This window comes from Opisthocomus hoazin, chromosome 6 (genome assembly GCF_030867145.1).
Source record: "Opisthocomus hoazin isolate bOpiHoa1 chromosome 6, bOpiHoa1.hap1, whole genome shotgun sequence".
Classification (NCBI taxonomy): domain Eukaryota; kingdom Metazoa; phylum Chordata; class Aves; order Opisthocomiformes; family Opisthocomidae; genus Opisthocomus; species Opisthocomus hoazin.
The window spans coordinates 44,753,144-44,772,593 of record NC_134419.1 but is presented as its reverse complement, the minus strand read 5'-3'; the positions used below and the strand labels follow the sequence as shown (position 1 = coordinate 44,772,593).

The 19,450-nt window shown below is 44.2% G+C and overlaps 2 protein-coding genes across 3 annotated transcripts in view; one reads left to right on the top strand and one right to left on the bottom strand.

The window, feature by feature from the left end:
• The first annotated feature begins 3,092 nt into the window (after positions 1-3,092).
• Positions 3,093-10,145, top strand: TMEM254 (transmembrane protein 254). Its single transcript, XM_075422963.1, has 4 exons — positions 3,093-3,260; positions 4,906-5,009; positions 6,232-6,291; positions 8,564-10,145. Exons 1-4 carry the CDS (start codon positions 3,162-3,164, stop codon positions 8,679-8,681), a joined length of 381 nt encoding a protein of 126 aa, XP_075279078.1. The 5' UTR covers positions 3,093-3,161; the 3' UTR covers positions 8,682-10,145.
• A 5,267-nt stretch (positions 10,146-15,412) lies between these two features.
• LOC104333638 (L-threonine ammonia-lyase) overlaps positions 15,413-19,450 on the bottom strand; it is a 33,201-nt gene continuing 29,163 nt past the window's right edge. For both annotated transcript variants that reach the window (XM_075422959.1, XM_075422960.1), the window contains one exon: positions 15,413-18,486. In XM_075422959.1, the coding sequence (XP_075279074.1) occupies positions 18,388-18,486 (99 nt within the window). In that variant the 3' untranslated portion in view covers positions 15,413-18,387. The remainder of the gene's footprint in view (positions 18,487-19,450) is intronic.

Here is a 19,450-nt window from a genome sequence, read left to right as displayed (position 1 = left end):
ATTAACTATTTCACTGCCAAGCCTGAGGCTGTGGAGATGCCCAGGGCTGGCAGAGCTACCTGGGTCACCAGGGCTGGCAGCCAGCAGGGCTGCTGTCACGCATGAAGACAGGCCCCTTCGAGTGGGCCACATGCTGCGCTCGCTGGTTTTGTGGCCATGGTCTACCCAGGCCAGGAGGAATATCACTTAATGTTAATAAAAAAGGTAAACCAATTATTGTTGGTAAAAAAAGGAAAGAAGAGTAAGCCAGCTACCCCTCCTCTGCCTAAGATGACACAGTGTGGCAGGAACGATATCATGACCTCGTCTCTGACATCACCTGGCCGCTTTTGGCCACCAAAGCCCATCTAGCACAGCAAATGTCCACCGAGATGCGTGAGCAGCAGAACTGTGCGTCACTCCCCGAGGGGCAGCAGCAAGGGGAAGGGTCCCAGCTGGGGGTCGCATACCCCACGGCTGAGACCCCATCGCTCTCCTCCTCTTGGTGGCCACCAGCCCCCTTCCTTCAAAGAATCATTAAGGTTGGAAAAGACCTCTAAGATCAAGTCCAAGCGCCAACCCATTCCCAGATCCGTGACTGCCCTCTCCAGCCAGCTCCACGTCAGCAGCACAGCCTGCCGTCTCACAACTCGGTTGCTCTACAGTCTAATAAACCTGCTTTAATTGTGCCTTCAGAAGTTCTTTCCGGTGCGTAGGCAGATCTCCTGGTGTGGGGCAGTCCCACACTTCTGGGCAAAGCTCAGGCCATCCCAGGATCTCAGCACCACCTTTGCATGTGGATTTACAGGCATAGAATGTTCTAAAGAGCAAGAAATTAAGTAACGGGCTACAAAAAAAAGAGGTTGAATTTTTTTTATCTGCCAGATACCAAGATGTTGTAGAGCCACACGCTTTCCCCCTGCATCAGCGGAGCAACCCAGGTGAGTGCATCATGCAGCTGGCATTCCACGTAGCCAACCTCCATGGTTTTTACAGATGGCCTTCCCAGCAAGTTTTACCACTGCAGGAATTTCTTATCAAAGTCTCCTGTAGTTTCCATAGAACATGCCACCAAAAAGCATAGTGCTTTGGGCAGGAATAGCTGGGAATTAAATACAGAGACAGGGACACAACAGTCTCCGGACAGAACCAACCTAACCCAGGCACGTGCAAAGTCAATCCCCTCTGTAGCCACCCTTTTCTGAAACGCGGTGCTCCTGCTAGGAGAACGTCAGGACTTGCTGCTTTAGCTGTTGAAGAAAACAGCTTTACAGGCATGTCATTAACACATAGTTTAAAAAGCAGCTGTATTTAGCCTTCAGGCGAGGAGAGAGAACAGCACAGTCCACATTTCTCACTGTGTTTATCCTCTACCCTGCCAAAGTCACTGTCAAGTAAACAGGTAGCAAAGCTCAAGCGAAAGCACGAGATGACCCCCTGACCGCCACCACTTCTATCTGTGGGCACCCTTCCCAAGGCCCTAGTGACGTCCTTCTTTGCACAAGCTCACTGCCGAGTCCAAAGTGCCAAAAGGGGCATAGAATAGAAAATGATGGTTTTAATACACTTTACATCGCTAGTTTTCAAAAAGAAAAGTGTTATGTAGTATTCTAAACTAGGAGCGTCTCATATATATACATATTTATATAATATAGCATTGTACGTATGTATATTTATATGCATTTTTTTACCGGTAGTTCAAATAATTTATTTCATTTAAAGCATGGATCTCAACGTGCTTTATAACCACAAACACATGAGAAATTAACTTAGACCTGCCTAGCTCCTTTTAGTTTTGCCTTAAGGTGAGGGCCATCTAAAGGCGCGATGTCTGCAGACTTCATAGAATGCTTTGGGTTGGAAGGCACCTTTAGAGGCCATCTGGCCCAACCCCCCTGCTGTGAGCAGGGACATCTTCAACTGGATCAGGTTGCTCAGAGCCCCATCCAGCCTGACCTTGAACATTTCCAGGGATGGGGCATCTACCACCTCTCCGGGCAACCTGTGCCAGTGCCTCACCACCCTCATTGTACAAATTTTCTTCATTATATCCAGCCTAAATCTACCCTCCCTTAGTTTAAAACCATTGCTCCTTGTCCTATTGCAACAAGCCCTGCCAAAAAGATTTTACCCATCTTTCCTATAGACCCCTCCAGGCACCGGCAGCTGCTCTAAGGTCTCCCTGCAGCCTTCTCTTCCCCAGGCTGAGCAGCCCCAGCTCTCCCAGCCTTTCCTCCCAGCAGAGGGGTTCCAGCCCCTCGGATCATTGCTGGCGCCTCCTCCAGCCCCGCTCCCACAGCTCCAGGTCTGTCCTGTGCTGAGGGCTCCAAAGCTGGACGCAGGACTCCTGGGGGTCTCACCAGAGCAGAGGGACAGAGTCTCCTCCCTCGCCCTGTGCCCACGCTGCTGGGGATGCAGCCCAGGGGACAGTTGGCCTTCGGGGCTGCCAGCGCACATTGCGGGGTCACGTGGAGTTTCTCATCAACCAGCACCCCCACGCCTTGGGCTTCCCCAGCTCAGCTGAGACCCTCATGAAGGTCCCCCTGGGACTCCTCGGCCCTTCGCAGCTCCTCCCAAAGACTGAGCTGCTCAGTGACAGAAATGTCACTACCTGATTATTTCAGCCCGGTATAATTAATTATGCTTATAAATATCTGAAGGGTGGGTGTCAGGAGGATGGGGCCAAGCTCTTTTCAGTAGTGCCCAGCGACAGGACAAGGGGCAATGGGCACAAACTGAAGCAGAGGAAGTTCCGTCTGAACATGAGGAAGAACTTCACTCTGAGGGTGACAGAGCCCTGGCCCAGGCTGCCCAGGGAGGCTGTGGAGTCTCCTTCTCTGGAGATATCTGGTTTGTGGCCCACAGGCGGGCCGTGCCGGTGACACCGCACACCAGGAGCGCAGACAGCCCCCGGCACCGTCCCGATGGACGCTCGGAAGACGCCTCGCATCCCCCTTCTCCCCTCCACCTGCGACCGTTCGCCGCCGTGCCACCAGAGGGCACCCTCGGTCCGCGGCCGCGGCCACGCTCGCCACGGGAAGACCCGCCAGTCACGGGAGGTCCCGGCCGCATCACCCGCTGCCGGCGGACCGCCCCGTGGCCACGCCCCCGCCACTGGCCACGCCCCCCTGGCCCGGCGGCCTTAGCGGCGGCGGCGGCGACGCGGGGCGCAGAGCGGCGAGATGACGGGCATGGAGCGTCTCCGCGATGGTAGTTGCCATTTCCAGCGCTCCCGGCTCCTCTTCATGATCGCCATCACCTTCGGCATGATCGTCCTCGGCGTAAGGAGCGGCGGCGGCGGCGGCGGCGGCGGCGGCGGCGGCGGCGGCGGCGGCGGGAGGGCCCGGGGTGAGGTGGGAGGGCCCGAGGCGGCCCAGTCCCCCTCAGAGCTGGGGCGGCACAGGGGGACCTTGGCGGCTTCGCGGCCCTCAGGTAGCTCGAGGCTGCAGAACCGGCCGCCTCAGCAATAAGCTGGGAGAAAAAGGAGATTTAAAGCGCTGCTATGGACTGGTTGGCTTGTGAGGGAGCTGAATGTGTCCCCGAAGAAGGTTCTGAGGGGAGAAAAAACAGAATTCTTGGCTTCGAAGCGAAGTAAGGCTGTGGTGCTGGAGGCGTGCAGCATCCCCGGTGTGGTGGGTGGCCTGGGAAAGCCTCTTCAGCCTTCACAAAGCCTGAACTGCGTTGGGCATCAGTGGAACATGCTGTAGGACAGCTGTCAGTTGTGTCGGTAAATGATAAGGTGCATTTACAAGCGATGGCTGTAGCTACAGGCCGTCTCAGCCGGTGGCATTGGAGAACAGGCTGGTTCGGTCGCTCTGTTGGCATTGGAGAACAGGCTGGTTCTGTCGCTCTGTTGGCTTAACTTGTGCAAATGGACTGCAGCTAAAATAGGTCAGATTACTGGCTTGGGGAGATCAATGGCAGTTTTGGTACATATGACAAATTTACGAAGGTCATCCATTGATTTCCACGCGTGGTAGTTTTTCTTCTATTTGCAAGGATTTTCGACACATGAGAACCATTGCTGAAAAAATGACGGTCAAGGCAGGCCAAACAGCTCACAAAACAGCTTTTGGACTGTTTTGAGAAACAAAATGAGCTTTAAGCAGATTCCTTGTTTAAATCCGTCCCTCTGCCACATGCTTCGCAGAGCCAAATTTCCATATAGTTAGAAGCCACAGCATCGATGCCAGGGGGAAGATAAGCCAGCGTGAACTTTGGCCCAGCTTAGTGTTTACCTTCCATCCCCCATGGACTCTGAAGGGCACAGCTCACTGAACCCCTGCTTCTCCTGCACAGCTCATTAAAGTCAAGGGGGACAGCGCTAAGCCCTGGGGACAGCTCAATGACAGGGAAGATACCTGAACACTCCCTGCGTCTTTGGTCTTGGGCTTCATGCTCAATTATCTGCTGGGCCCTGTTCAAAATAAAACAAAATCTGACTTGTTCTTTCCTAAGGGACAGAAGACGACAGACCAATCCCCTAGTTATAGACAAGTGGTGATTCCTCCTTCTCAGTCTAGTCATTGTTTGAATTCTTCAGGTCAGTTGCACCAGATTAACTTCTTCGGGATAGAGACAATGTGTTTTTTGCTGCTGTCCTGTGTAATAGGTAATGATCTTACAGCTTAAATGCCACTTAACATGCAGTTGCGCTGTTGGTACACAGGCAGCAACCTTAAACCCCATGTCAAGGAAAAGAAGTTTCATAAGTTTGAATCTTCTGAAGTAGGTGTGCTTTAGAAGGCTAGTGGTCTTGTTGTTGAAGAATATGGGTCTTAGACAAAGTAAATGGAATGAAAGAATTGAAGTACTATGAATAGGTGAGCCCTAAACCATGTTTGACAGCCATGGGGAGTGGGGGGAGCTAAAAGAAAGCTAATTTCAAAGTGAAACTGATAGTAATTCTACCTTTTCTTTTTCCAGTGGGTAACGCTTTGGCCTTCAACTATACCTTATAGTTATTTGGGAGTATTTGGTACCTTCCTTACTTATTTAGTAGAAAACCACCACAAATGGGTATGCTATGGGTAAGTTATATTTGACTGTATAATTATTTTGCATCTTTCCTGTTGCCTCTCTTGGACTCTTCTGCTTAGTCTGTGTTAACAAGCTTTCCTGTCACCTGGTTATTAATTACGTTTAAATAGCTCTCTTTCGACCTCATTACAACTAAGGGTGTGGGGTAATAACTATGTAGAAGACTAGACAGGCTAAGACAAGTGTGAAAATTTAAAAATTCAACTTAGAATTTGGCATCTGTGTTTTTATAGTGAGAAAGGAAAAAAGATACTACTTTTGGAGACAGTTATTAGTCCATATGTAAAATTGTATTGTAACACCTCGTAAAAGTCATTCTTTTGTCAAATTGTTACTCAAGTGGTCCAGTTCTCTCTTTAGGAGTCTTCTTTTTCCAGCTTCAATTAAGCAACATTTTACACCCTGCTACTAACTTATCCTGATCCTGTCCACAAGAGAGAGAACCTGCTGAAAAAACTGCATAGTGCTAAAGTCTGCTGGGTTACAAAACTTAGTTTTTGTTATTTTAATTAACAAAAGTGCTGGAAAACACTTCCCTGTATCCATATCTCTTACTTCCTGACTTCCTGTAAAGACAAGAACACAGCAAGACTTGCTTGTTTATTTTTACCATGCGTCACGTAGAAGATAAGCCTTCATCTTTGCTCAGAGCATCTTTTGCTTTAGCAAGGCATTGAGTTGGTCCTAACTGAATATCCTGGGTAACTTCTTTTTAAAAAAGCTTCTATATGAAAAATTGTAAACCAAGTTTGACTAATCAAGTTATATTATGTAGTCTGAATCTGTACATACAGTTGTTTTCCTAGAACTAAACCTGTCAAAACTTCAGGACCTCTAAAAATGCTTGTCTAAGTAAAAGCATAGTTTTTGCATGCTTAACTACGATTAACATGTACTTCTTCCACTAAACATTTGTGTCTTTGGCTTAATCCAAGTGCTGAAAGTTTTGGAAACATGCAGCAGATACTTGAAATCTCAGGTCCAGGCATATTGCACGAGTTACAGTTCCTTTAACTTTCTCAGTGGACTTCAGTTTCTTTTAAGACTACGCATGGGTTTTTTCCCCAAGATAAGATACACGCCTCACTTGCTAGGTTAAAGTGAGGTGTCATTTCTGTGCTTCCAGTTTTACATTCTCTGCATAACACATCTCAGATACAACAGTCTTCTCCCAAGGTTTCAACAAAATAAAACATGTTTTCTTTTAATTAGGTTCTGGGTGTCCTGGTTGATTCACGTAGTGGAAGCCTTCTACAGTGTTAAGTTATGCGAGTAAGTCATTCCCTCCCCCCACCCCAACACAGATTCTTTGAAAAGGATTTCTGATACAGGTGACATAAGCTACAGGCCAATTTTGGTGGTTCTCAGCAGCAGCATTAGTTCAGACAATACTGATAACTTTCTTGCTGCAGTGGTAGTTTGCTACCCTCCAAAAGAGGCTCCTGCAAATTCTGCTAGTGGTTCCTGTTGTACAGGGTGGCGACAGCAAAGGATGGCAGCTTGCCAAACTGGCAGCAGCAAGGTTTGCCAGAGCTTGTCTGTCCGCCACTGAACTCACTGTTCACGGGGTAATGTTGCACTTCAAGAAGCAGAGCGAACAATAGACAGTGTAGAAATACTCTGGTAACTTCAGTTATTAAAACTTTATCTTACCTCATCCAAATTTTAAGACTGCTCATTACCTGCTTAAAGGATTGTATCTATATCGTGAGATTACAATTAGACACTTCTGTTTGGGCTATTGAAGATCTACTTGTATCTGCATGTCTGTGGGATAAAATACTTTGACTAATCAGACTATAAAAGTAAGGCCAGCTAAGTCTTACATTAGGATAACAAATTATTTGGAAAGGGTGCTGTGCAAACACATAATCCGTCTGTTCATTTGAATTTTATTTGTAATAATTCAGAAGAATGTAGATACTGTTTTTCAAGGTGTATAGAGTAGATGGCCTGTCTGTTTGCCATTGTAAAAATGGTGGTTTTCCACTTCATTTGTGGACAGTCCACAGCTGTGGAGGCAGAGGGATTTTATTCCATTGGAAAAATTTTGTTTGTTCCATGGAAAGCTATTTGAGATATTTCTTTTGATAACAGAATGTGGATGAAGGTTTTCTGCTTTCAGAATGGGAGTTAGTAGTAAATTTTTTACTGGGCTTCAGTTTTAAATTATGTAGCTTTAAAGTTAAGACTTTAACTCTGATTCTGCTTAAGGTGACTTTAAGTATGAGGGAACTTGATTACCAATGAATGTACCAAATGGGTTTGTTGTAATGAAGTGATGAAGTTTTATAGACCAATGTTAAAGCCCAGAAGGAAGAGAGCATAGGTTGTCTGCCTATCATCTCTTCAGGCACACTTCTGTAGGTTACTAAGTAATTGTACTTCACTATGAGCACCAAACACTATATCCTTTTTACTGATATAAAAGCAATGTCTACTTAGGAATATCACAAGGGAGGCATGAGGAAGAACTAGGGACGAAGCAGACAGAAATTTGTTAATCAATAGTAGTACTGCCATTGGCTGTTGGCCTGTATTTCTGCCTATGGTCTCTTCAAGTAAACTTGCTTTATATAAGCAGGTAAATTTCTTAAGCCCTACTTTTCCAGTTTTTGTACTCTTTTGGAAACACTACAGATGAGATTATAAAAAAAAGTTTTTCACAGCCGGTGAGACAGGTTAAGAATGAACATTAAGAAATGTGTTAATCAACACTTGCTGGAACAATGAACAGCTGAACTGTTCTAGCAAAGGTCAGCAGAGGGAGCTGCCTTGTAAACTAATGAGCTGGAGCATGATTATGCTTGATATAGTCTACTGGAAATGTGAAATCAATTGGTTTTGCTATCATGTTTATACTCCTTTTCTCTGGAAATTCACTAGTATTTCCCAACAACAATGAAGTGGAGGAAAAAGTGACATTTTCTGTAACATACAGAAAAATTCACACATGCCAAGTTAAAACTAACTGACATAGGAAGGTCTCTGCTTTATAAATCGCATCAGGCATCATCAGCCCCTTGCACCCGTGTTTTCTAGCCACAAATTGAGGTAACAGTGCTCCACCATCCTGCATCGCACAGTAATTGTCAGGCCTCTTTGCCCTGCTAGCACACAGTCCACCTGCAGTGACTGTAGTCAACAGGAGTTACAGACAGACTTGTATATTAATATTAGTATTAAACTGCTCTAATTTTTTTGATCTTTGCGCATAAACTTCTAGGATAAGTCATCTCAAATAGCATAGACTGAAGTTGCAATTTATGTGTTACTGAGGAAATTGTATGCCTGAAATCTCTGAAAGACCCTTTGTTCCGTAGATAGCTTAAAATCCACTAAAATCACAAGAACTGGTATGTTTAATTGGTGCAGGAAATAGCCTCAGCAGATTAAAATTAATGACACTAGGATCAAATGTTCTAATCAAGTCTGATGTACCAAAGATGGGTAAAAATATCTAACCTGACTTTGTAAGCATCACAGTATAGTCTGCAAGACCAGAAGTTTGTTGACACATTTTATGCTTTTGTTAATGTTCCAGATCTAAAGGAATCACTGACCCAGGAATTCAGTTTCAGTGGTTCATTCAGACGCTTTTGTTTGGGTATGCTTCCTTTGGTCTTCTGGTATCCTACAAACCTTCAGCCAAGAAGCACTAGTAGAAGACAGCGGCAGAAGTCACTTCTGGCACTCTGCATCTTCATTTTTCAGAAGATACCCTCATTTACATGTCTAGGTGCTCTAACTAGCTAAATTACATTCCTGCTACATGATGCAGTGCCCTTGTACCCAAGTAACTCTCCTCTTACTAAACAAGACAATTATCATTCACAGGGCCCTGTGGACAGTTCAGTAGAAATTCAGCCCTTCAGTCTTGGCCCTGCCAAAGCTTAATCCCATTTACTATGCAAGAAGCCAAAAGTTGCTCCTTTGCAGTTTTTGACATAGACTGTATACCTTGATTGTCATTGAGAAGTCCCTGACAGCTGGTAGTAGAGGTTGATAAATTACCTTTTCATGTGGAGGGATTTTCTTCTACAACAGAGAGAGTTACTTACAGCCACAAGGCACCAGTTTTGTGATAAGACTTAAATTTACCTATATTTTCCCTACAGGATGTTCTACTGGCTTTTTTGTTGTTGTTAGAGCCTGGTCTTCGTACTTTGTTTTGTCAGCTTATTTTTTTTCCCACAAAGAACAGACCACTATTGCTGCCGGCACATGAAAAAGACAGAAGTCTCAGTTCAGGTTGAGGTGCAGTGATGAGCTTGGATACCATGAAGCACTGCAACTTGGTTTAATACCTGTGCCATAAATTTCATGCAGCATGACCTCATCTTTTGAATTAAGATTTTGATCTTTGAGTTAGTATAATGTAAAGCACTAATCCTGTAGCTTTGAAGGCAACTTTATTGAAAAGTAATTTATTATTCAAGAAAAAAAAATCAATTAGCATTCCAAAACCTAGCTGAAAATTTTACATTTGTGAATGAAATTAGCTGGAGTAAACATACACCACTGCTTCCCACATGCGGATGTCCAGAGAGACCATCAACACCCCTCAGACTACTTGCTATTTATGTAGCGAGCCTTTTATCATATTATCTTGGACTTTTGCATATTTGAACAAGAATTTAGCCCATCTTCTTTTAATACTTTAAAAACTAAGAACTATGTAAAATACTAACTATGGTGTGGGGAGGAGTTTTCCCACAGCACCTGTGGTGCTGCCATTCTGGAAGAAAGGACAAGAAGAGGTTGTTCTTCCTCTAACGAAGAGCTCCACAACGCAGTAGCGAGGAAACTTAGGCCTTTTGCAGTACCTACAGACTGCAACGCTTCTGATGGAGAGGTCTTATTCAAGCACAGGTACATAAAGATTTTGCTTTTCAGTGGGTACTAAAAGGGTAGAGAAGCCAAGGGTTTGAAATGGTGGTTTATGTTTTTTTCTTTTTTTTTTTTTTTGATGGTGAACTGATTATATAAACGTTTTGTAGAGAAGTATAAACTCATGTTTAGCAGCTAGAAATCCAACAGAAATGTCGAGGGCCTGAGCTATGTTTTACTGTTTAACCTATTTATCTTAGTCTGTGACCCTGGAATAAAGATTTTAAAACAGTGAAGTTGTTGTTTTTAACTTATCCTGGAAATAAATGTCTATACAGAACATACAGGCATCATGTTTACACCAGTAGCAGTATTTGTACTTGGAACACAGAGGATCAGCTGGTTGTATGCTTTCCAAAGAAGTCCCCCAGAAGTCTGGTATTTCTGACAGGGTGAGGTATTGATGGGACTTGTCTCTACACAAAAAAAGGAAAAACAAAAAAAAACTTTCCCAGGGCAATGTAACAGATACATGTATAATACTGTGTGTTTCAGTGTGAATTCTAATTGAATGCTTAATAGACATTAACTTAAAAATGTGAAGGGATAAAAGGAGTAACTATGATTCAACATTTTCGTGTTAGCATTCCTGTACAGAGAAAGAGGTGTAACAGCAATGCCAAGGCCAGTGAGAGACTTGGGAGAGGTGGCAAGAGACTTTTTTCTGAATAGTCATGTTTGTCTGTTCCGGTTTCCCACTGTTCACCTTCCATCAGTGAAGCTGTAAATAAGGTCACAACTACTCGGCTGGCTTCCCCTCCCACTGCCAGCCGGCTCACTTGTTTTTTTCTAACAAGTATTTACTCTCAGCCTCTGTCCCAGAGCTGCCAGAAGCACCGATGCCTGTCTTATAATATTTTTGAAGCCTGGGCAATCCCCAACTCAAAATCCAGTCACACGAGGCATAAGCATTCCTCCAGGTTACCCTAATAGCGACAATAAGGGACTACTCTTCATCATGTAGAGCATTTCTTCCCACTGCAACCAAAATACCCTTGCCAAGGGGGGAGGCAACAGAAGCGTGCCATACGTTCTCACAGCAGCTCGAAGGCTAGGCTGAGCATCAAACCATCTCCCACATCATCAACACCCAAACCACCCGGACTGCCAAAAGAAAGCACTTCCAAATGTTAATACTTCACTGCAAAAAAAGAAACCAAACCACATTTCAAAGTGTTACTTCCCACCAAAAGGAAAACCAAATGAAACTTACAGAAGGGCTTTTATTGCGAGAAGGTAAATCACCAAGAAAGCCAAGAAAGGTTTTCAGGGTGAGTATTTCTCCTGACAAGGCTGTTGACAGTACTGAAGAGAAATAAATGCGGTTTAACCATTCATTTCAAATTGAAACCATAAGAAAAAATATCCCCTTGCTGAGAAAGTCTATGTGCAAAATCGGGAAAGTTTGTGCTAATAATGTAAAGTAGATGCTGAGAAACTCTAAAACAACAGTGCCTGTTTTTTCTGGGCATATACCAAAATAAGACATTATTTATTTGACCTGCATTGGTGATCGAAAGATATCACTTCATATGAGCTGCAAATGATCACATCGCTTACAACAGTGCTTTTAGGCTACGATTCTGTGGTAAATTTGTTGCAGGGGAAACCACAAAGAAACTACCCAGATCCATTTTCACCTTTAAATCATAATATTTGGAAATAAGCATAGTATCCTCCTTACAGTCGAGTCACCTCCAGATCAGCGCTTCTGGCAAACCACTGCTCAAATCACGCTGTGTTGGTGAGAAGCCGGGTCAGCAAATGCAGCATCAGGTCAGAGACTTTGCTGGGCCTGAAGAGAGGCCATGAGACGTCTCCCATCTGTTTCCAACAACTATTTCTAAAGCCTTAAGAGCTGCAGCTCATTTTTGCAAGGGAGCAATGAAAAACCCTCTCAAACTCACCACATACATTGTCTTGCTTTGCCTTTCTTTCATTCTGACCTAGATTTTTCTAAACACAACAGGAGTCAGCTGGGTCAGCCTTTGGAAATGCCCAAGTGTTGGTTCATTAAGGATGTTTTATTTGCCCTGGGGCTGGCCAGCTGGTCTCCCGACCGGTGATGGAGCCCAGTTCAGGCTGGGGGAACCACCTCATTGGCCATGTGGTAGAGTCTGCAGTAAGTTTGGCCACTGCAGGCCATGTCTTTGAAGCCTGCAGTCTCCTGCTTGTGGGCCTTTGGGCACCCTCTCTGTGGTGGAGGGGACAGAAATTGCAGACCTTCCACAGAAACACAGAAGATTTTAGAGGAAGGTGTTACGGAAAGCAACTTTCGACTAACTGATTTTAAGGCCTCCAGGCAAATGACTTTTGCAAAGAAAAAAGTAAATAAAAGTAATGTTTCCATGAACGAGAGAATCTGAATTGTCTACTGTATTTGTACTTCACGTTTGAATAGAGAGGAACATCACATTTTTTAATTACAGTGCTGGTTTAGACGAGCCCTTTTTAACGAGCCTGTCAGTCTCGCATCACTATTTACAAGTCTAAGCACTTTAAAAAATCCTTTGCTTTTTTGCTTGTTAGTTACAAGCTTGGAGATTTTTATTCCCCTACCACCCAACAGGTGATCTCCACATACAAAATAAAGAGATTTTTCTAAAGGTTTTTTTTAATGGCTCCACTCATTTGAGGACTTAATGAAAACTTTTGGCATGTGGTCAACAGCCTATTCATTCAGTTTATCCTGTCAGCAATGTGCCTATTCAGACTGGTGCCTCTATGAACAGCTCAAGAAATTGTCGTGCCTTGATGAAAGCAAAAGAAAAAAAGCCATCAACCTTTCCTTTACTATTGTTCTTCAGACAAGAGGCAGCAACACGGCACAACCCGCATGCTGTGCTGGACCGCCCAGCCCTCACAAGGCCCCTGCAGCTCCAGGCATTACCCCAGCACATTCAGACCCAGAAGGGGGAAAGGAGGTATAAGACATACTGTTGGTTCATTTATCAGCATCCTTCAAGACTGTTCTCTCAAATAAATACCTCTTTGGTGCCCCTTGAGGGAACAGACAACAAAACCAATTTACCAAGTCTAGAAACCACACAAGTTAAAAATCTCCTCCTGAAAACATTCTAGACTTCTTATCAAAAGAAAACCACATACAAGCAACACTCTTTTCCACAAATTTCAGATTAAAAACTTCACAGTCCCACCAAAAAAACCCCAAAACCAGCAAGTAAGAGTACTTGTATGTAGAAAAGCTTTCAGACAACACCAGCAGCACAGCTGAGCTCCCTCCCCAGCAAGCCTCTCATATCCTCTCTGTGGATGCACTCAGGTGTGGCTGATCTGGCCCTGCTCCTTAAGGGCTTGCCCAGCCCTCCCTTTCTTGAGGGGGGACAGTCTGTATGGGTTAGGGGGTCCTCTTGTTTTGTATGATTGTTACAGAATTACTTGAAAACATTCATACTTTATTAGAATGTTTTCCAGCCACCAACTTTTGCTGCAGCATTATTTAAAATAAATAAAGTGCTTCTGAATGATGTGAAATTCATCAGCTCAGGAGGGCACAACATTCAGCAGGATTCCCCTTCCCTTGGGATGTAGCAAAAAGTTGGGAGCGCAGGAAAGCAAGGGTTTGCAATAGAAAGAAGCTTGGCAAACTTCAATATCCTACACATGGCAGATTGCTTACAGTTAAACAAAGAGCAAAGCAGGTGACAGGAGGACCAAGGTCATCAAATAAATGACTGGAAGAAGTTACAGCCCAACCCTAGAGTCTTGCAATTTCTTTTTCCAGTTCCTAAACTGCATGCCTAGGTCTGGATCTAGCAAAACTTTGATACAGCGTGTCAAACGCACTCACGGCATTTTGGGAGGGGAAGGAGGAACACGTTTCCAAAGCTTCCAAAAGTAGTAGGCCAGGTGGCAAGGTGCTACTTGGGAGGTGGCGTCACCTGCATGGGGAGGTGAACTTTTCCTGATGCTGTCTAAACATATTTAGCTTTAGATGTTAACCCAGAGCTGACAGGACCTGGCTGAAAAAATGAAGGAAACAATGTGGGAAGAGATTTTGTTTCAGTTAAAGATATGACTTGTTTGCATCAGTCCTTGGAAGAAGTTCTGCTGTGTCTCTGTCAAACCTTGTATTCATAGCGCTGCTCTCAAAGCTAAGCAGCTTAGCTCTAGCTGAATGACCTGGCTCAAAGCATCCTCTTCCACTGGAGACACGAACATGCATTTTAGTTGGTGGAGTCTGCTGCACCCTGAAATTGAAGGGCTGATTTGCCAAAGTTCACACTATTTGTGACGAGTATCTCTGACATCCCATTCACGAGACACCATCGACTTCATTCACGCGCACAAGCCCAGCCCAGGACACCTCCGCACCCAGCCTCTACATGTTGCCCAGGAACACAGCCAGGTACAAGCAAGGAGGTGTTTGCAGCTGGCCCAGGACGTGGCACGGAATCTCCTTCCGAGCCAGGAAGGAGCAATGCCCCATCTGGAGTACTGTGTCCAGTTCTGGGCTCCCCACTTCAACAAAGATAAGGAGCTACTGGAGAGAGTCCAGCGGAGGGCTACGAGGATGATGAGGGAACTGGAGCATCTCTCCTATGAGGAAAGACTGAGGGAGCTGGGCTTGTTCAGCCTGAAGAAGACAAGGCTGAGAGGGGACCTTATAAATGTTTATAAATATCTGCAGGGTGGGTGTCAGGAGGATGGGGCCAAACTCTTTTCAGTGGTGCCCAGAGACAGGACAAGGGGCAACGGGCACAAACTGAAGCAGAGGAAGTTCCGTCTGAACATGGGGAAGAACTTCTTCCCTCTGAGGGTGACGGAGCCCTGGCCCAGGCTGCCCAGGGAGGTTGTGGAGTCTCCTTCTGTGGAGATGTTCAAGACCCGCCTGGACACGGTCCTGTGCAGCCTGCTGTGGGTGGCCCTGCTTCGGCAGGGGGTTGGACTGGGTGACCCACAGAGGTCCCTTCCAGCCCCCACCATTCTGTGATTCTGTGATTCTGTGATTCTGTGATTCTATGCTGACCCAGCCGCACTGCGGAGCGGGCTGGCAGTCTCCCGTCCTGCTCCACAGGGCTGCAGCTGCAATGCTGCCTGGCTGCGCTCGCCTCCCTGCCAGCCCTGAGCTCCGCATGCACCAGCAACATGGGTTTTGCATCCACGTCAACAACAGAGAAAGGAAAAAAGAATGAACTGTGAATTTTTAATGCAAGGCTGCTATCGGTACCATATGAGAGAATTGCTGAGGTGGCACAGCATAATTTTAATTATTTTTCAAATAAATATAATGCTTAGATTTACATTTTGCTGATTTAACAATTTGTGAGATTTTTACATAACCATTAAAGTTATTTTTTTTCAAGGTACATAAGAACATTCTGTATAAAAATAGTTCTTTAAATGAAACATTTAAAAACACATTATTAAATCTTTGAAATGCCATAGTCCTATTATATTTCATAATGCAAAAATGTTAGCAGCACAGATATTTCAGTATTCTTTCCAACAGCATACACTCATTTAAATGTTTCATTTGGTGTTTTTTTTTTTTTTTGTCTTGGAAGTATTTAATCTTATCTTTAAAGCCAATGAACTCAGTTAAAGGCAGTATAGAATAGAAATCATCCCTGGTGTCATCATATTCACATGTCCAGTGTTTACCACTGAGTGATTCGCAATTTATGTTTATGTTTAATACAATAAAAATAAAACCAAACTGCATATATCACATTTGACATTTTAAGTAACTTCTAGGCATCATTTCCTTTTTTTATTTCTTTTTTTCTTTTTTTTTGTTTTTTCCTGTGTTTCCCCCAAAACACATCTTCAAAAATCACGCAGTGATTTTGAATGCACTGATTTTTGGTTGCTCTGTCTGCTACCTCTCTTGCTGCAGTTTTGTGAAGGCTTGCTAAATGCAGTTCCCACTGATCAGAAAATAAGTTGTTAATGCTCTGAACTTCTAGAAATATACAGTCCGGGATAATGCAGGACAATAAACCAAGGACTCGGCAGAAGTTGTTGGCCACTACTGAGAACATTGGTTATAAAGTCCCATTTTCTTCTCATGTAGATACTTGAGACATCCTCAAAATCTCCTGAGAGTTTTGCCAAACGAGATGAGAGGATAATGAGACCTTTATTTACAGTGGTTTCACATCCCTACATCTGCTCTTTGATCATGTGCTTCTTTGCTTGTTTCAATAGAAGTAGCACATACACAATACGTAATCTGTCATCATGTATTTCTATACAGATTTCTTATACTCTTCTGACCATGAAGAAAGGAGTTGTGACGACTGGCTGTGATTTGCAGGACACATTCCGGAGACCAAGTCCTATACCCGTCATTCTGGATGGCAACATGGGAAAGAAACTAACCTCTGGGGCATCAGTAATTTTTAGTTCCGTGTACAAACCAACACAGTCCTTCCAAAAAGAGACCAAATTAGTGAATTTCTTTTATTTGTCCACCATTTGTGAGTCTTTTCTCTACTCCTGCTCCTTTATGAACCACGATAAGAAGGAACGAACAGACTATTTCCCAGAAAAAAAGCTCCAGAGACAGCCAGAATGCTGCCATTCCTGTCCCACCTTGCAGGCACAAGTGAAGTTATAGATAGAGCTGGATATCCATGAGTAGTAGACACAATACAGATGAGATCTGCGTAAGATTGGATATGCCCTTCATTCTTCTTAGTCCATAGGGGCCCTCTCTTTAGGTTGCTCTAACGCCCTGGATGATGCCCTTCCTAGCCTACAGATGGACTGGAGTTAAGAGAGGGCGGAGGCAGGTTTCACCTACCCCAGGGCATCTCCTCTTCCACACGTGACTTCTTCGTTGTGCTTCAGAGACAAAGTTTCCCACTGCGGAACCAGGAAAGGAAATGTACCAGCAAGCCCATTCCGAACTGCAGGGGAGGACTAGAAATGGAAGCTCAGATTATGAATCCCAATATGACAACAAAGGAGCATCACTATAGGCTTGCACCATCTTGCTCCCCAAGAAGCTATAGTAAAAGTTGGTTTTCAGGGACACCTACAACAGCTCGCCCAGCTCTGCATGTGGGGACTGGAATGATTGGATCCCACGCAGCCCACAGAGACGCTCGCTCCGACCTTGCTGGATTTTCAGCTGGGCTCTGCTAGGGCACTGCTAAATACATCGTATTTATTTTACATACTTACTTATCATCTTGATATGCTAGAGGCAGGATTAATACCTTTCATTAAAACACCTACACCAAAACATTGTGTCAATCCTGGTTAAATTTAACCAAGTGGAATGGTACATATGGGCTCTGGCCAGTTGCAGCTGGCCTTAAATTGAATTTTGCATGAGTGGAAAGGTGGCTGTTGTATGCACCCGCAGAAGCGGGCCTGAATTTCTCTTATGTTTCTTGCTCACTCTGTTACCTTATCAGTTGGTTTCTGCCTGCAGCAATAAAAATGGTATTTAGGTCAATGTGTTCTTTGTTAATTGCATTAGCCATGTGCGTAAGACTTAGGCTTGCTCTTCTCCTGGCACTGCCTTTGGCTGTTAACATGTGGTCTTTAAACATGTTTCACTCTTCAGAATGTACTTAATCTGTCAGGTGAGATGGATAGAGTCTGTTTTCGGCAGACTAAGATGATCAGTGGAATGCTAAGTACACAATTCACCTGGGTGGAGATGCCCATTTTATAAACAAACACAAGCCATTTTATATGCTACTTTTTATACTAAGTCCGCAAAAGCAGAGGGAAGAATTACATTTGTGTTTCAGAAGAATTATATTATGTTTTCTGCATATGAGGTCTAATCATATTCAGAATACTTTTTTTTTTTTTAATTGCGGCAACATCTTTTGGAACTTTATAAATAGCATCATTTTCCCTCGGAAAAAGAAATGAATACAATATTGGCTATCTTCCAAGAGTTTCTCACTTTTGTTTAAAGCACATTTTATTAGCAGAACTTTTCCTCATGTGATAGCAAAGATCAGAACAGAAGTGTGTTCAAACCCACACCCAGAAACACACATAGATCTCCTGAAGCAGATTCAGCAAATGGAGAACTGCTTCTGGCTTGGAAACAGAAAGTTACTATACGAATAATATGGCAAAGTCCAGCAGAAGGAGCTCCATTACTTTAACTAGGGGCATCAAAAACAAAAGACCTTTGAGAGGTCTATCTGTCTATATTCAGATGTAAAGAAAAATGCCTTCTCCCTGTTTATTTATTGAACGTCTTTGGATCCTACATACTAACCAGAATCCAGACAGCCAGCTGATAATGAAATATTGACTTTCAGCATCAGCAGAGACTAGAGGTTTCCTTTCCCTAAGCTAAAGTTTTGAGTTTAACTTTATTCCCAAGGATATTCACTACGTTTTGGGCAGGAAATAAATATCCTGAAACTATTCTCTAATGGTTCAGCTTTGAAAGATAGTATTTGTTCTGAATGCCTCGAGGTTAGGGCTCTGTAAAACATCCGTCCAAAGACCTCAGCCCTCTCCCTTGTGCCGTGCCCATCACCGCTCCATCCAGGTGGCTGTGGGGTAGCGTTCCAGGAGCGCGTTCCTCAGCTGGGCTGTGTGGATCTTGTCTCTGGTCTCCACGGTGCAGGTGACCTGGGAAAAGAATTAGGAACATTCCTGATGACGTGGCAGCAATCTCAGACAAACGCATTTCCAACCCAGTCTGAAAACACACTCATAAAACCAAAATGATCAGTTCAACATAAAGTCTCTGGACCTCGCATCCACTGTCTACGCAGGTAAGAAAACTGACATAGCAGACATCTGGGGCTCTTCCAGCCCTTCTGCACAGTCTTAAAACCTTCAAACAGCCCTTTTTATTGCCTTCAAAGTGTGAAGATGATGGACTTATCCTCTGCTGGCTCCTACTCAAGTACTTGTCTGCTGTTTACTGTTGGCATCCCTGAAGCCATCCACTAGCAGGTTCTCTTTTCCATTCCCTGGGGTATGTGCGTGGTGCTGCTGCCAGCTCACCCACCTCCGACTCTTACCGCACCCCATTTTTCGTGATTCTGGGCAGCGTTTGTTCCACCCTTGAAGCTCTTTGTATTCTCCTCCTCTTCTCTCCTGTGGAGTTATCCCCCAGTACTTTACGGTCTCTGCAGTATTGTGGCTGGTTTCATTTACTCACATGCGTTCTTATTTTACTCTGATTTTTCATTTGCTCATTGATCCACTTCTAGCTTTCTGTTATAGTTGCTGTGCTGCTAAATCAAACTAAACCTAGGAAAACTTCATCTCGATAGTTTTCTTTTTATTCTTCACTTGCCTCCTCAAGCATTATTGACGATCCTGTCTTGAAGCCACTGAAGACGCTAACTTCAGTGTCATTTTTTCTGTTCTTCTTTAACCCCTCTTTTCTACATACTCACATCTCTACTGCATGATTTGAAAATCTGAGCACTACCAAAGGTGAGGCACTAATGCGAAGGTGCAGATGGAAAATTATGCTTTGCAGATTTAGACTACCAGCTTCCATCACTGCTGACCCTGCTGGAATTATCACTGGTGTTGAAAGTACTACGTGGAGAAAAGACCTCACAGAAGCATGGAAATC